At 35.1% G+C, this 18,666-nt stretch overlaps 1 protein-coding gene across 1 annotated transcript in view; it reads left to right on the forward strand.

The window, feature by feature from the left end:
- Nucleotides 1–18,666, forward strand: part of Gabra2 (gamma-aminobutyric acid type A receptor subunit alpha 2) — a 132,786-nt gene that overhangs the window by 72,852 nt on the left and 41,268 nt on the right. The window contains 4 exon segments of the mRNA NM_001135779.3: nt 8,053–8,273; nt 9,881–9,963; nt 14,591–14,734; nt 15,732–15,884. Coding sequence (NP_001129251.3) covers nt 8,053–8,273; nt 9,881–9,963; nt 14,591–14,734; nt 15,732–15,884 — 601 coding nt within the window.

Below are 18,666 nucleotides of genomic sequence, written 5' to 3' on the forward strand. Positions count from 1 at the left end.
TTAAAAAAACTCAGCATTTAGGATTTTTAGGCATTTATTTAAATTGTGTTGTTCTGTTGCTGAGTTAATGTTTCTTCCAATCTATGCATTAGATACAAAACCATAGTTACTAACTATACTAAACCATATTTAAATATGGTTTTTACTTAGATATTTGGTGCATTAAATATTTGAGAGTAAATTATTTGATAGAGAAGAACACACTCCCATAGTTGCGTTCGACTGTTTTTTTTCCCTAGAATTTTGCACTTTCATATGTTTTATTGTTCAAATCACTCATCTCTTTTGAGTTTACTTCTTTTTATGGTAGAAGAAAAGGACCCTCTGACTCTTGTGAACCCATATTCTCAGTTTCCCCTGCAATGGAAAGAACCAAACTGTTAAAGATTTTATATTCAGAGATGATAAAACTCAATTCACAATAACCATTCCTGTAACTTACTGGCCCTTTTCTGGTTTATGATGTAAGAGTATTTAACTGTGGTTTCCTGCCTCAAAGTTTGGTTGGTATATATGATAGAATGACAAGTCTATAAAATTTGGAAGCACCAGGTTTGAATTGAAATTTAGAATTCTGAATATTTGAATATTGCAACTGAAACATGTTCCATTAAGGGTTAGGGACAATCTGAATATTTAACACAGTAATTATGAATTTTAGATGGAATGAAATATTTCAGAATGATTTGGATCTCTGCAAATGAGTGATTTTGATACTTTCATTAGGTATGCTTTAATAATGTAGTGTAAGGATCTAACACTATTGAATCTCTCTCGTTAATGATTCAAACGTCCTACCATTAACTGCAAAGGGAAAACACAAGAATTTCCCCTCCACAGTTGTTGGAACAGCTGTGCTCTTCTGGAACTTGTGTTTAACTGAGCATGTTTATGCGCAGATATTTACACTTTTATACTAACTGGTTTTATTGGCATTCTGATGAGTCTAACTGCCCTACCCCTTGGAATGATTGTTAATATTAATATATTGTCAAGTCTGTTGACTGAGTTTTTTTAAATACAAATATATGACTCTAAGCTTAAATATTCTTATATATTTCAAGGGTTATGTTTTAGTTATTATGTACCTTCCTCATAAGCCACATTTTCTTCATTATGGGAGAAACAATACTGATTGGGATTTACTTCATAGGAGATAGACTTTAATAGCAAAAGAGGGGAATATTGAAATAAATTTACTCCCTTTAAATACACTTAGTAATTCCAAGTAAATGAGAAATCATTCCACAATTAGTCCTGAAATTTGCTTGTTTTTAGTGACTAGATATAGTCTTCAGAAATTGGCTATGAGCATTGACTTATAATTAATGTAATTATGTACTACAGAATATACTGTCTTCTCTAAGTTTAATGTGTCCTTGAAATTGTGTTTATATAACATGCTGTGCTGAAGAAAATGATTTCCTTGTTTGCAGGACCAATTGTGGAAATAACACTAAAGAAGTTTGATGAGTAAATGGAGAATTTTAGTGTTTGTAAAATTATTGTGAGTCTACTGCCTATTTTTTTTTATTTTGGTTTTTCTCTGTAGAAAGCATAGAAACAATAAAGTGACTTTCTCTATCTATTATTCCATCTATAAAATAATTAAGTTTCCTATAAATATTTCCCGCTATACCTTGGCTGTGTGGACCTTCATCTCTGTGTTGTTACTCTCTCTCCTATTTCAGTTGTTAGAGTGCTAAACATGTGTATGCCTTTTTCTCTCTTCCTAACTGTGTTTCTATTGAATGTGCTGGCTCCTGAGCTGTGATGCACATTTGTAACACTTATCCAACAATTTTAGGTGTTTGCTTCACATTCCAGATGCTTAGATTTTAAAATAACTCGCTGTTTGCAGTGGCTTTGTTTTGTTGTTAACTAATGTTCAAAAGGAAACTTAGCTAAACGCAATATGTGGAGACCCATACTTTGAATAGTATCATTGAGAAATATTAGCAATGTACACTTATAAATTTTAGGGACAAATTATCATTTTAGGTGTCTTATGGAGGCATAAACCTGGCATGTGTTTGTACCTTCTATTTGTCAAATGTAATTAATTAATGTTTTCTGTTATGATGTCTTAATTTTAGTTTGTAAAGAACATTTTTCCACTTCAACTGAGTTATTTTAATCAGAATTATGTAGTGAAAATTCAACTAATTGGGCAGTTTCACAGTCCACTGAAAGGAAGAACATCACCCAACCATTCCCACTTAACTTCTCTCTGTCCTCTTTGGGTAAACTTATAAACACAATCAAAGTATGATGCAGCTAAACTGTTGGTCTTACCTTTGAGAAGACAAACAATTGTCTTCTTTTGCAAATGCTTTATATAAAGCTTTACGTACATATATATACACATATATGTATATATAAATTAATGGTATAGAATATATAATTCTAATATTTTCATATGATACATAAATGAATATATCTATTCTACTTCAGATACTGCCATTCGAAATGGATCACTGTGCTTCTGCTTACAAGATTCCTTTTTATTAAGATAAAGTTCATTTGCTAAAAGGCACACATACCCATTTATAATTTATGTATCGATAGGATTAGAACATGTGAATTGCATTGGGATTTCAGATGTCCTTGAACTATTCCTTCAGGTGTTCTCAAACTAGCCATTCACGAGCATCATTTTATTATTTTTCACAAAAAAGGGCTAGTGTGCTAGGCTGTAAAGATTGCATATTGGCCCTAGTTTTTCACATGATTATGATATTTATACTCAATTACACAGCTATCCTTAATGGAGAGAAGTCATCGCTAACTCTGCTTCTCAGCCAAGTCAAGTGTGTGACTTATATCCATCAGCAATCATATCATGAATGATAGATGGGTTTTTCATGTTTTGTTTTGTATTCTATTTTTGTCACTGTTCTGAAACAAAGGTAATCTTTTCGGACCCAGACGTCCTGGAAGGGGATGAAAAATGCTGAAACACTTGAGTCCAAGCTGAACAACCTGCATGTTCCTATGTGATGGAAGTCTTGATAACCAGTGATTTTCTGCTTCACAAAGGGAATCCTAGCTAAGATCAATTTGAGGCTAGATAAAAGAGATACCACACACTGCTTCATGACCGTGGGGCTAAGAACAATACCTAGTCTCTTTTTTAAAAAATATTTTATTAGATATATTTCTTTACTTACATTTCAATTTATTCCCTTTCCCAGTTTCCTGTCCATAAGCTCCCATCCCCAATCCCTCCCCCATATGAGAATTCCCCCTATACATCCCCCTTATTGCCCCACCATATTCCCTTGCACTGGGGGGGGTCCAACCTTAGCAGGATCAAGGGCTTCCCCTTCCCCTGGTGCCCCAACAAGGCTATTCTCTGCTACATATGCATTTGGAGCCCTGGGTCAGTCCATGTATAGTCTTTTGGTAGTGGTTTATTCCCTGAAAGCTCTGGTTAGTTGACGTTGTTTTTTGGGGGTTGCAAGCTCCTCAACTCTTTCAATACTTCCTCTAATCCCCCTCAAGGGGGTCCTGTTCTGAGTTCAGTTGTTTGTTGCTAGCATTGTCCTCTGTATTGGACATGCTCTGGATGTATCTCAGGAGAGATCTGTATATGGTCCCTTTCAGCATGCATTTTCTAGCTTCAGCAATCTTACCTAGTTTTGGTGGAGATATAGGTCAGGCTCTGAAAGACCATTTCTTGAGTTGCTGCTCTAAACTTTGCTCCCATATCCCCTCCTATGGATATTTTTCCCCTTTTAAGAAGGAGTGGGAGCATCCGCATTTTGGTCATCCTTCTTCTCGAGCTTCCTGTGGTCTGTGAATTGCATCTTGGGTAATTCAAGCTTTTTGGCTAATATCCATGAGTGCATACCAAGTGTGTTTTTCTGTGATTGAATAGCCTCACTCAGGATGATATTTTTCTAGTTCATTCCATTTGCCTAGGAATTTCATAATGTCATTGTTTTTGATAGCTAAGTAGTACTCCATTGTATAGATGTACCTAATTTTTTGAATCCATTCCTCTGTTGAAGGGCATCTGGGTCTGAGTTCCAGAATTTTCTGCATTCTTTAGCCATAAGGTTTACCTTATATTTGTCATGGTTGGAATTTTGGGATTCTAGACTCTTCTGGTAGTCTAATATTGTACCTATGCTTTGATTGCGCGTGCGCGCGCGCACACACACACACACACCCACACACACACACATACGCGCATGTGTGTTTCCTTTTAGGATTCTTTTTCTATAATATTATAATATCTTTCTTATTTGTTTTTACTATTCACTGAAAAAGATTCTGTATTTTCTCTTTAGTTTCATTATTTCAATTGTGCCCATTATAAGTAATATTACATGAGAATATATCCAGTATTAATATAACTATAAATGCAAATGGACATTATCACCATAAAATGTAAGGATGACTAGATTTTCCAAAAGATATTTATTCTAAAATGTTTAACACATTCTAAAGTCTTGAAAGTCTTACATGTCAATTGTAGTAGGATTAAAATAAATTATAAAGCATCAATATGGTAAACCAATATGTTTATAAGTACAAACATACAGTCATAACATTTTCAATATAAAATTGTGGAAAGCCAGATGGAAACTTTCAAGTATCTTCAATCAGACAATAACAAATTTATCCTTTACTTCATACACAGACTAAAATGGTGTATGAAAGCTGAAATGTGAAAGACACAGGTAATTTATTTTTAGTGCCATATTATCAATATACCTATGATAGCTTATACATCCTTTGCTTTTTATTTTTGAGTTATGTATCCTCTCAGATGCATATATAAACTGGTTTTAGACCACTATAAAAAGCAGTCAACATGCAATAGAAACCAGTAAAAAATAAAAGCCAAAATCAATGAAATATAAAAGTATTTTAAACAGACAAGTGAACTGTACTAAATTTGGAAATTAGAGACATCTGCCAGTGGCTCTCTGGGTCATTACATTAGTCATGAAATCAGCCCTCATACTTTTGTAGGGTAGGGTTGAAAAATAATTTCACAGTGAGATTGTGTGTGACAATGACCAAGCATAAATGGAGGATATATTTAAGTTCTAGGAAAGATCTTTAGGTTATGACATAATATTCCCATATAGTCCTTTATCAGAGTAAAAATGAATCTAAGCTTTATGCAGATAGTAAGTCAATACTGCCAATGAGATAGCTAAGAATGCAATTTATAGGAATATTTAAATTGTGGCTATATTTGTTTTATATCTGTAAACTCATGCATGGGATTAATAAGTGCCAAATTCAGGATAAATTGTTCTTCCCAGGACCAGGAGACCATAACTGAGAATAAGTAAATCAAAGCAGTTACAAGGCAATTGCAATGGTATTAATTAGTTAATTGATCAATCAATTAATTTGCATTTGTGAGAGAGATGATAGAGAAAGGAAAGAGGGCCAGGTAGGAAACTTAAGTAGAGATCAGAACAAACTTGCAGGTATTAGTTTTTTACTTTACCACACGGGTTACAGAAATCTAACTGGGTATCATCAGTCTTAACAGCAAGTATCCTCATGCACCTTTGTAAGACGTTTTAGACCTTTTTATATTTCTAGAAGCAAGATGATGTACAAATAAATGTGAATAATTCATCTAGAAACTAGTGAGATACTTGGAAACCAAAGAAGCATATGTACTGCTGTGGACATTGTCTTCTAAGACTGCAAAGCTTTGAAAAGGAACAAAGGGAGCAGCTTCAGTTCCAGCAGATGATAGAAAAATATTTCCCAGTATTTTTTGAGGCATTTATTTGTTTTCTCTTTAAAGGCCTCTACCATCTTCATGATTTTTTTGGTGCTTCAGGTGTGTTAGCATACTGTGGTGGTGCCATATTGACCTGACTCTTGTTGACTGTATTCTTATATTGGCCTTTAGCCATCTGGTTATCTCTAGTGCAGGCAGGCCTCTAGGAATATAGGTGCTGTTGTGGGCAACAACATGGAGTTCAGTGACAGGGTGCTTTTCACCAATGCTGGATGTGCCCTAGGGTTTGATGGTAGTTAAGGTATAGGAGATAGGGGTCTCACCTGGCTGTCTCTGGTTTGGGGAGGCCTCAGAAAATGCAAGCAGGGTTGTCAAGATACTCTACGTATTGGACAGATTTGATGGGACCACTTAGTAGTCTCTGAAGTCTAGTTCCTAAGCCATCCTTTAACTTTGTATGTGATCACCACATCAACAAGCATTAAAAACAGAAAAAACAAAACCCCCTAAAAAGCCTCAAAAAACAAAAAAGCAGAATCATATAAAACCTACCTTAATTTTCCAAAAGTGGAAAAGTTAAATTTGAACTTTTCTGTAAAAGTTTATAAGGTCTATAATTTCTCTTAAAAAATATAATGTCACATGGTTAGGGATTTTAGATAATGTGTGTGGAAAGGAATAGCTGCATGGATGCTTAGAAAGCAAACACATATCTTTTATTATAGCTTTCCTATTCCCATTCACATGGGATTTCACATTAAGAAGTGACTTTCTAGGACACAGAGATTGCATGGAATGGTCCCCTGAATATTAGCTCCTGTTATTTTCCTGTTGGTGTTCTGATGTGTGATTCTCATTATCCTCACTCAGGTTCTTTGATGGACCACTAGGCAACTTCCAATTGGCTTATACTAGTTCAAGCAATATATTTTTATAATAAGATCTTATTAATTACCATTTACTATAACGAGAACTTTATTTGAATAAGGCTGTTTACTTCTTAACATTATTTTCAAGCATATGATGATTTGGTTTTATACATAATAGACTGTTTCTGAGTTTACAATTCTGAGGAGTATAATGAAACATTTCTATTACTTATGTGTGCATGCACAAATATAGACAGTGTCAAAAACTAGAATCCATCAGATTATTGGTAATAATAATCACCATTTTAAGTGTGTATTTCATCTAAAAGGTATGTGTGTAAGTGACAGAGACAGAGTGAGAGTGACAGAGAGACAGAGACAGACAGACAGATACAGAGATAGAGACAGACAGAAAGACACACACAGACACACGAGAGAGAGAGAGAGAGAGAGAGAGAGAGAGAGAGAGAGAGAGAGAGAGAGAGAGAGAAGAGGGAATATGAGAGTATGCAATCAGAATAGAGGAAAGTGAGAAGATGAGAGGCACACAGTTCAACTAAACTAAAATGTTGAAAACTGATAGCAGTGTATATGAGTGGGTTAAAGCATGCTTTACATGAATATTATTTGAAAAGTTCAGAGTCCAAGTGGTCTAATGTTGTTAACATTCTTGTACTGCAACAAATTTAATTAATAATTCTTTACTCTGTTTTTGAGTTCATCATTTACTGACCCACACTTGGCTAGCATTATGATGCATCACCACTGGTTAAGAACTTTTGAAAAGGGGTTGGGGATTTAGCTCAGTGGTAGAGCGCTTGCCTAGCAAGCAGAAGGCCCTGGGTTCGGTCCCCAGCTCTGAAAAAAAAAAGAACTTCTGAAAAAAGTGATGTTTAACACTTTCACTCTCAACAGAAAATGATGGTTCCTGAGTATATGACAGTACATTTAAAAGTTGTTTCTCTGTGTGTGTGTGTGTTTGTGTGTGTGTGTGTGTGTGTGTGTGTGTGAGAGAGAGAGAGAGAGAGAGAGAGAGAGAGAGAGAGGGAGGGAGGGAGGGAGGGAGGGAGGGAGGGAGGGAGAGAGAGACTCTGAAATCTACCTGTTCAATCCCTCTTGGAATAATGTAGAACAACCCATGCAGCCTTGCTCCAGGAGACACTTGTACATGATGTCTTTTGTAATGCAGTTACTTAGAGCATTCAACTGAGGGGGGGTACAAAATAAATTTGTTCCTTTCTTTCTCAGGAATGGGTAGCTAATTATGCAAATAGACATACTCTAAACCATCATAAGAGGCAGCATTTCTTGATAACTTAAAGACTAATCTTTATGAAGTACGGATACCTCTCAATACAATATTTTTCATAAACTATTCAGAGTATACTGTCTCTTGAATTTTATAGTCTTATTATTTAGAAAAACTTTTACTGTTTTCAAAAAGTTGTAAAATTTATATTTTAGGAATATACAATAGATGTTTTCTTTCGACAAAAATGGAAAGACGAGCGGTTAAAATTTAAAGGTCCCATGAATATCCTTCGACTTAACAACTTAATGGCTAGCAAAATCTGGACTCCTGACACCTTCTTTCACAACGGGAAAAAGTCAGTGGCTCACAATATGACAATGCCAAACAAGCTGCTTCGAATCCAGGATGACGGAACATTGCTGTACACCATGAGGTATGTTGGTGTGAGAGACTAGAAATGTCTTTATGAAATCATGCATTGAAAAGCTAGGGAAGGTATGGGTAAATATTTGCTCAATTGGAAAATTTTTCTAAAATTACTAAATACTTTATATTTGGTTTCATAAAAGTCTAGGCATATTAGTAAAAAAGAAATTTTAATTGAATTTAAAATTTAAAGTAAAAGATTCTCTTGACTATGAAAAATTGATTTTTTGGTACTCCACATTACATATTAGTTTGTGACCCTAGGTTTGTTTGCCAGAAAGATGTGATTTGCTTTTCAGTATGCCATCCTGTAACCTGTCCAATTTTAAATAGACAGTTTTAATCTGTATTAATATAGTTTTTTGTTTATTGAATAAATTGGTCAACTTAAATCATGCATTAGGCTTAACCATCTAAAATTATCATTTCATGATTAAAAGTAATCACATAAAATCAATCTCATGGAGGCCATCCTTTTGTGCAAATACAGAAGCATCTGTACTTGTTGACACGTACAATTATATTTTAAGTAGTCTCATGAATGTTTTAAAACACATTAACTTTATTACATAAGAGCTGAATGTTTTATGCCTAATAAGGTGATGTAGAGTGAAACGTTAAAGTTTAATGGTGTATTTAAAAGCAAATGCTGTCAATAGCACTCTGCATATACAGATACCGTGTTCCATGCATCTGATGTCTTAGAACGTTGTATGGAAGGTGAAGAACTAGATTTTATTAATTGACATTGTTTTCTTGTGTGCCTGGTGGGAGCAGGAGATCCAAGAGTTGAGGACTAATTTCTAGATAATCATTGGATACAGTGCAATGAGATCATTGGGTTATCCTTTTTCCTCCCTACGAATAGTACGAAACTTAGCTAGTAAAGACCAAATGACTCTTGGCTAAACCACTTATTCCTGTAGATTATGGTTCAGGTATTATATAATGTTAGGGACAATTACAGAGGAGTCTATTTAAATGGTGTTTAAAGCTAATGCCAGAGTTGGCTGGTGACCACTTTTTCTCAGCCCAATTAGTAAAGATTTGTCTTTGAGTTCAATTTACTTCCTGTCTATTTCATCTGTTTTTATGTGAAATGGAAGTAATTAGAAGTGTTCTTTATGACAGATTTTTAATGATTACAGTTTATTATATTCAGACATGGAAAATATATATTTGATAGTCATTATTTATATCTATAATTTAGCAACCAATATGTGTGAACAATATATTTTTTAGAAGATACATAAGTCTGTCTATATTTGTATTTATTTCTAAACACATATCTACAGATATGAATACAAGATATTAAAAGTGGCTTATCTTTAAGGAAGCAAACACCAAAGTATTACATGAACTTCTCTCTATAGTTGATGAGATGACAATAAAAAAGATGCCCTTTCCATAATAGAGCTCTAAGTATCATCGGCTATTAAATATTTATAATGGTGTTAATGGCAAGCATTTTTCAAATACATATATAATTTATTTTTATTGTGTTTAAACCTTTTCAAGCCTAATATAAATTCCTTATTCTGTTAAAAACTGTATCGAGTGATGTATCTTGACTAGCGAATCCACTTAAACCAAGAGTGGGATTTTGGCTTCTAGGCTTACAGTCCAAGCCGAATGTCCAATGCACTTGGAGGACTTTCCAATGGACGCTCACTCATGCCCACTGAAATTTGGAAGCTGTAAGTATGACAGTGAACATACGTCTCACGAATCAATCGCGTCACAGTCGACAGCATCTCTGTTGGGTCATGCATTTTTTTCTCATATTGTGCAAGGCTTCATAATAGACTAATAGGATGCAGAAGTGAAAGCTGTGGTGGTCGCTCTATAGGAACTAATGCTATGATGATTGTCCTATATGACCCAATTGGAATCTCCTATGTCTTGCTCAAATACTTTAATCGTTTCTTATTTTTTTCAGAGCTCAAATACTTCGATTCTTATATATGTTTTAGAGTTTAAATCATAGCTTTGTTTTACTACTAACTAAGAACTCTATGTTTTATTTTGTGTATAAAACTAAAAGCAGGAGCTGTGGTAGAGTCACTACCATAATTTATTCATATAGCATGTTAAAAATGTGAAATAAGTTACCGTTCGGCTTAGAGTGAATTATATATGATGAATTCCTATTGATGTGTTACAAGGGTCAGAAAAAGTCATGAAGCCGGTAACATTGTCTGTCTACCACTGTCCTGATGGAAGAAGCTCTTTTTTCCTCCTTAGAATACATTTAACGAGGATGACAACATTGCATGCTTACAGACCAGTGTCTCCAGTGTACCTAGAACACTTTTGAAAGTGTCTGTGCCTCTGGCCATTCTCTAGGTCACCGGATTGTATCTGATATGTCAAGCAGAAGAATTCACACCATGGCGTAATAGAAAGGGCAAAGTCAGATCATCCATTCAGGCCCACAGTACACTCCAGGCAGGTTCAGGATTAATTCATCATTGCAGCTAGGCAGCTTCCTTCTGTCTGAGAATGCCTTCATCCCTGACCTTTTTAGAAACTGTGCTCTTTCTGACATACATTTTTGTGTATTCCAAGCAGCTGCAGGCTCCTCTCTTTCTTGTTCCATAGAAGTGCCCACTTCTAATCTGATTAAATGTAAGACTGACTGAAGATGAGTGCATCTTCTCACAAAATACAAACTAAAAGAGAACGGTCACTGTGAGAATGCAGATTCCTCTGATTCTTTAAGGATGACGAGAGGTTCCGGCTTGTTTGCTTTGTGTACCCTTGTAGCAGGTGTCAGTTCTCAATTTTCTTCCTGAGCCTCCTCTGGGCTTAACCACAAGCCTTTCTTTATTGTCATGGGAACCATCCCTTTAAAACTGGCATTTCTTCCAATATTATTTAAGATAGTCAATCATGTTATACAACGTAAACACAGTGTTGAGAAAACCAGAACAGATGCAGCAGAGAAGCTCATTTGCATTGCATAAGTGACATTAAAGGGAAACTTGAAAAGCGTTGGCACCAAAAAGAATTTATGCAAGATGCAGTAATGGTATGGGAAGGACAAGTGTTTTCGGTAGATGAGGTATTGTTACTATGACATCAGATGTCAATGGCAAGATGCCTCAATACTGAAAAAGAAATGAATTTGCTGGGAAGCGTTTGATCTCAAATTAAAAGCTTCACAGAGTGCAGCTACAAAGAAATGGGATTTCGGATGCCTGAGATTATTAGTTTTCACTGAGAAGGGACGCATGTGGTTAACATACAAAGTCTCTGTTCCTTATTCTTTCTCTGTGTAATTATTACTTACTGTATTTCTCTTCCTTCACATTCATATTCTGACACATGGCACAAACAGTTTATTCATTCTGTTGTTTATCTTTGTGTATAGCAAGGATTGGAGCATCTGTGTTAGCAGTGTGGACAGCGCTGTGAAGTGAGAGAACAACCTTAATGTGCTGACATAGAACAATTTTGGCAGAAGCAACCATGACATTATCTTGCAGTTACTTCTTACTCTCTTTTACAAGTACCGTCACCCTAGAAAGAACTGAACTTCTGGAATGTTATCATTCTCCTCAAACACAATAATCCTCTTCCCTGTATTTGTGCAATTTAAAATCCATTCTGGTTTTATTCTGATCACCTTGTATTGTTATATTTTTGATGTTCCAAATTGACTCGAAAGTTCCTGCACGTAAGCACAGTGGCATAGCCCCAAAGAAAGGGAAAACTCACATTTTTCAGACAATAGGTAATAGTCTCAAGTGATTTGGGAATATATTTATTGCTCACTGAGTATTAAGTCTGAATAGACACGTGTGTAATGCAGACAAGCATTCAAACATAGATTGTTTGACTAAATTAAATAAAAGCACTCTATGAAGTGCTGCTTTCCAAGTGGGATTTACAAAGCAATTTGTAAAACGAACTGACTTCTGACTTTTTTGAAGAATATTTCTATATTTTTGGGGTGTGGGGTGGGGTATGGGGTAAATACACAGGAGTACAGATGCTTAGAGAAGCCAAAAGGGCATCAGGCCACCTGAAGTTGGGGTTTAAAAACCCATGAGCCCACACAGTGTGGGTGCTGAGAACCAAATGCTCTTCAAGAATAGTACCTACCCTTAAATGCTGGGCCATGTGTCTAGCCTCTCTTCTTCATTTAGAGTTTAATGATAAACAAAGTGATCCCTCCTGGTTCACCGGTGGGTCTGAGCACAGAGAAATGCCTCTGAGCTACACTGCATTGCATTCTATTCATTGTCCACTCAAGACACTAAACAATATATAAACCATATTCTCTATCTATCTATCTATCTATCTATCTATCTATCTATCTATCTATCTATCTATCTATCTATTATCTATCTATCTAGATTGTTAATTAATGAAATACAGTAATTTTTTTCAAATAGAAAAATAGAGGACCATTCACTTTCTTTATATTTTTAATGTTTCGTTTGACTTTATTTTTCTAGAAATGTGTTCAGGGAGGAACTGTGGTCAGATATGCAGATTTACTGTAATATACACAGCTTGGTTATTAATTTAAAAGGAAAAATTTTGAGTAGATACAAAAAGCACTCAAATATCCTTTTCCCATCTGTATCTCACAATTTTTATAAGAATATCATCACTTTTATAAACTTCTGTTTCTGTTAGTTATGTGGGAATAGTAATAAGATGCAAACAATGGTTGTTTGGTCTTTTAAATTGCACAGCATTGGAAATGCGGTTGAGGAAAGGAACATGATGTTTACTCATGAGAGAAACAAAGCAAACCACTTGATGATCTACAAATGAATGCTTAGTTAGCTACACTGTCAACTTATTATTTAATGTTTTCAGTGACAGCATGAGTGATTATTTAATTGAAATTAGCTAATTGGCAATTTAGACTCTGGAAAAACTAAAATTTACATGTGCAAATAGATAAATATTTCTCTATGAAAGTATTACAACCACATTTATAAATATGTATTCATGACTATACCTATATTTAGAATACCAATTTAAAAATTGTTTTACATAACAACTTATTTGTGGATGCATAAATCCATACAGGAGTATAAGGAGTATTTCACTTATAATAATTTTAGTAACAACATTCAGTAAGAATTATAACATTGAGTGTCATTAAAGATCATACAGATAATGACAAACATACCTATTATCATTCAACGTGTTGCCCCTGATACTTGAAAGGAAATCAGTTTAGCAATAAACCTTAGATTAATTTCTATAAGAGGGCCACGTTTGTACCCTGATGTTCTGTGCAAAAATATATACAGAACAAAAAAAATCTAATTTCAAGTGTCATAGGGAACCGAAGGCAAAGATAATGCTAGGGGAAAAAAATTGGTCTAGTTTTCCTCCCTAGTTAAGCTGTCACCTTACTATCATGCTAAGCTTTGTTTCCTAATCAGCCATATAAACAAAATTACAAATAAGTTCTCCAAAGGTTTGCAGTGGAGCAGCAATTACCCACATCTTTATTTGCAATTGTGAAGAGACTCCCTGCATAGGGACAGGGAGCCTTAGATGGTCCAAAAGAGTACCCGGAAGGGCAAAGGAATATCAGCATAGAGAATTGCTAATAACAGACGTGTCACCCTGATCAACTCCAGAGGTGTTTCACATCTGATAAGTCTTTCATCGTTGCTCAAATACAGTGATGTTACCTTTCTTCTCTTTGTTAATACTCATCTTCACTGGGAAGCTATACACGTGCCTTGGTGCTTACTGGTTAGTTTATAAATGGATATGGTTGAAAACGCATTTACGATCTGATGGTACTGTTTAATATTCTGATTTATTTTTAATGTCTATCATTAGTTCTCACTGTCCTAATTAAGTGCCTCTGTTTATGATTTCTAAAGTTGTTGTCTCTTAACTAAATAAGTTCAATGTTCAAAAAACCATATATGTTTGGATCCTAATTTTTACTTCATGGGTGGTCACTATTTCAAAGTAAACTGTATAACTAACTTCATTGCTTGTTTCTATAATGTGTTTGTCTGCTACTTTGGAACCCAGGGAATGTTTTAAGCATCTTGGGAAACAGTGTCTTTGACCATCTAGAAAGAGAAATTTACTCATCAACTCTCAAAATGGTACCAATGAATTTTCATGCTTGTGATTGGCTCTCCTGATGCTCTTCATCAGTATGTTTAAAAAGTTATAGATTTTATCAAAGGATATTCTTTCCTTTAGATTTTGGATCACTAAATATTAATTTGTGATGAAATAGTCTTGTATGGAATCTACAAATGTAGACGAACCATTCTGTTAGTGCTTCTCATTCAAGTGTTTCCAACATTTGTTCCTTGTTCATGACAGATGCTTACACGACCTCGGAAGTCACTTATATTTGGACTTACAATGCTTCTGACTCTGTTCAGGTTGCTCCTGATGGCTCTAGGTTAAATCAGTATGATTTGCTGGGCCAGTCAATTGGGAAGGAGACAATTAAATCAAGCACAGGTTAGTAGCATTTTAAAAATAAATCTAATGCCTCCCCCCAGAAATTAGTAGGATAAAATCATTAAAAATGCGTAAGATAATTGAAAACATTAACCCTTGGGATCTATAGATTAAAGACATGTGTTTCTTGGGAGCTTTTTGAGACATTCATAATCTTAGACTACTCCATTACTGAAGCAGGTCTGCAAAAATCCACAAGATCGATATGTGCGTGCAAGATTGAGAAGTCATGTCTTAAAACAAAATGTACTATATACTCAAAAATGTTTGTCTTCTCAAATTAGTCAACTTTAGCATTTATATTCACAGCAGGGATAACATTTTTCCTAGTTTTCTCATTTATGCTTTTCCTATTTTGGATAATTTATGATTTTTCAACTCTTGATTTCTGGGTTATCGCCAGTGGCCTGCATGGAAACCTCTCCGTGGCTGTCCTCAGTAAAGAAAAGGGCACCTGGCAATAATTAAAATCGTGGAAGAGGGAAAAAAAACAAGATAGGTATGAGAATTAGACAAAACTGATTGAAGCAAATTATGGCAGGCACAAAGCAGAGAGAAAGTCAGAATCAGTGATAGAACTGAAAGTGAAAAGCTGGCCTGAGAGAGCAGCATCAATGGTGAGACCAGGCCCCAGTGCTTTGGAGACCCAGGAGGATGGAGTTCACTTAATTACTGCCTCAGCATGAGCGACCTAAGCTAATAAGATAATCCATTAGCAGAGTCTTTAGAACCATGCTGGGGAGTGTGCATGAGCTAAAGAGAAAAATTTACACCGTCTCATGGGGGCATAGCAATGGAAGGTGGCTGATACTGTGTAATTCTTTTTAAGATACTCTTTTTCTAAGGAGGCATTTCTAGTTTTCCTGAAATGTATGTGATCATTTCTTTCTTCTTCCTTTTTTTAAGTCAGGGATTCTTCTTGTAATCCCTTCCATTTCCAAATTGTTCTGAAGGTTGACAATTATGGTTCCTTAAGCTCCTTAAATTCTCCTTCCAGGTGAATACACGGTAATGACAGCTCATTTCCACTTGAAAAGGAAAATTGGGTATTTTGTGATTCAGACCTATCTGCCTTGCATCATGACTGTCATTCTCTCCCAAGTGTCATTCTGGCTGAACAGAGAATCGGTGCCAGCGAGAACTGTGTTTGGTGAGTGAGTGCCTTCAGTATAGCACAGTTTATTTCAGAGTTTCTCTCTCTCGATGCTTGTCACCTCCATGCCCTGCTATGTGTGGTGCAGGAAAAGTTGGTTCTAGGTATTGGATGCTAAGACAGAGTCACAGAATGGTAAACTATGTCAGTACTACACTTTAAACAAGTGCTCAGATTATGCAAATACTCTAGAACTATATTTAGCTGTGGGTTTTTCTATTTGTTATTAGTAGTATCTTCTGTTTAATCATACTACATTTATCATTCTTCTCTATGTTAACAGACGAAGAAGGTTTTGTGTGGATTTTTTGTTTGTTTGGCTTTTTTGGATTTTAATTCAGGGGAGAAGCATACTATATTTAAAGGTTCCTTATAATTTTTTCTTACCTTCCATTTTTTTTTTACCTTCCATTTTTAATGAAGAAAGGTGATGTCGGTTTTACCACTTAGAGAAGAAGGAAAATATTGAGCTAGACTTTCTTTATGTCCATCGGGCACTTGATTTTCTTAGTTAAGAATGGGTGATGGACTTCTTAAAATTTAAACTGGAGGATATCATGATTTTAGGTCTTCAATATTTACTTTGGTTTTACTTTGGTTTATTAAGAAATATAATCTGTGGATTTTAGGTGAGAGACATAGAATGTCATTTATGTAAGTAGTGTACTTGAGACCACCGACTCCTCCTCTTTGTAACAATATTCTACTGTATAACTGAGTCTAGCTTCTGTCTCTGGAGGGTGCACGTCACCAAGCCCACTTAAAACTGATGTTCTTAAAACAATGCAGGAGAACTTGATGCCTTTTATTTCTAACATAGAAAGGGTTGAGCACATTCTATAACAGATTATCTCTGTGTCTTTGTGGGAGTGACTCTCTTATTTATTTATTTATTTATTTATTTATTTATTTATTCTGCTTATTTTTTTAATTTTATTTTTTATTAGATATACTTCTACATATACATTTCAAATGTTATTCCCTTTCCCGGTTTCCTGCCCATAAGCCCCAATCTCCTCCCACTCCACATATAGGTGTTCCCCCCATCCATCCCCCTTAACCCCCCCAACATTCCCCTGCACTGTGGGTCCAACCTTGGCAGGATCAAGGGCTTCCCCTTCCTCTGGTGCCCCAATAAAACTATTCTCTGCTACATAGGCAGTTGGAGCCCTGGGTCAGTCCATGAATCAGTCTTCGGGTAGTGGTTTAGTCCCTGGAAGCTCTGGTTGGTTGGCATTATTGTTTTTTGGGGGTTGCAAGCTCCTTCAACTCTTTCAATCCTTCCTCGAATTCCCCCAAAGGGGGTCCTGTTCTGAGTTTAGTGGTTTGCTGCTAACATTGACCTCAGTTTTGGACGTGCTCTGAATGTGTCTCTCAGGAGAGATCTATATCCGCTCCCTGTCAGCATGCATTTATGAAAGTGTTGTTGAGAATTTGCTTTCAGTACTGTACCAAGAACTGGAAATCAAAACACACAAAATATAGCTCCTGCATTCAGGTGGTTTGATTAGTGGATGTAAGCAGAATAACCGAAGAATAATCACAGTATGGGATGAAGGCTTTATTGCACATACACATCCACATCCACAAAAGTTTATTCTCTTAAATTAAAGTCTATGAATACGATGGTGATTAAATATTTGAGAAATGTCTTAAAACAAGTGGGTATGTGTAGAACAGATATGTCTTTGGCTGAACAAAACAATACCCAAGGAGAATAAAATGTTCAATAACATTGAGGAATGAAGGGACACTGTGTGTGGGTGAGAATTGTTTCAAGATGGACAGTGGAGGTACAGATAGAGGTATTATTCAAGACCTTAGTGAGAAAAGGATTTCAGTTCCTCTTAATAGAATGAACCTCCAGTTACAGAAGAGGCAATCTGGCACATTGTTTTTGGTGTCATAATATTAGGAATAACATCTGAAAAATGCTTGCTATTTAATATATGCTATTTGTTTTATTTTGATACCTACTTGAGTATTATTGATATTTTTAAAACAATACACTATATATCTATACATATATATATTATACACACATACACACACACATATATATATGTATATATGTATATATTCCAATGAATATCAATATACAAGTGTCATGGCTATTGTATACTAGCTTTTTCTTAACTGCTTTTTATTGTTATGTGTGTTGGAGACATAAAATATAAGTTCCATTTTTTGGCAGAATTCATTTGTATTATACAAATTGATATATATGTATATATATATACATATACATATATGTATGTATATGTGCTGTGTGGCAGATTTATAAAATGTTATTTATATTTTTAAAGTTGTCCTCTGTATGATTAATATCATCCTACTTGTAACTTGTAAAAATTGTAAAAGCTGAAATGTAAGAAACAATCAGAGTCCCAGAGCAAAGTAGAGAGATATTTAAGTCCAATGAAATAAAATAATGTGATTAATAAAGAATATACAGGCCATGAAGAGAAAAAGCAGAAACGTTGTTTGGGAAAAGGTCTAGGAGTCTGGATAGATATTTACATAACTACACATGGAAAGATAATTTAAGATATTTAAAGTGATTTTTCTTTATTGCTTTTAGAGAATAATGTTGTCAGTAGCAAAACCAAAATGAACAGAATAGAAAAGTAGAAAATGTGTGTAATTTAGGTTGTATAGATTTAGTTTTTGATGTTACTTGAAATATCTGTGTTCAGTACAATGTGTAAATAGAAGTATATAAAACATAAAACAATGGCAGGTCTAAGCGTGAACATTCTGGCTAAGGCAACAGAATGTA

This window comes from Rattus norvegicus, chromosome 14 (assembly GCF_021556685.1).
Source record: "Rattus norvegicus strain SHRSP/BbbUtx chromosome 14, alternate assembly SHRSP_T2T, whole genome shotgun sequence".
Classification (NCBI taxonomy): domain Eukaryota; kingdom Metazoa; phylum Chordata; class Mammalia; order Rodentia; family Muridae; genus Rattus; species Rattus norvegicus.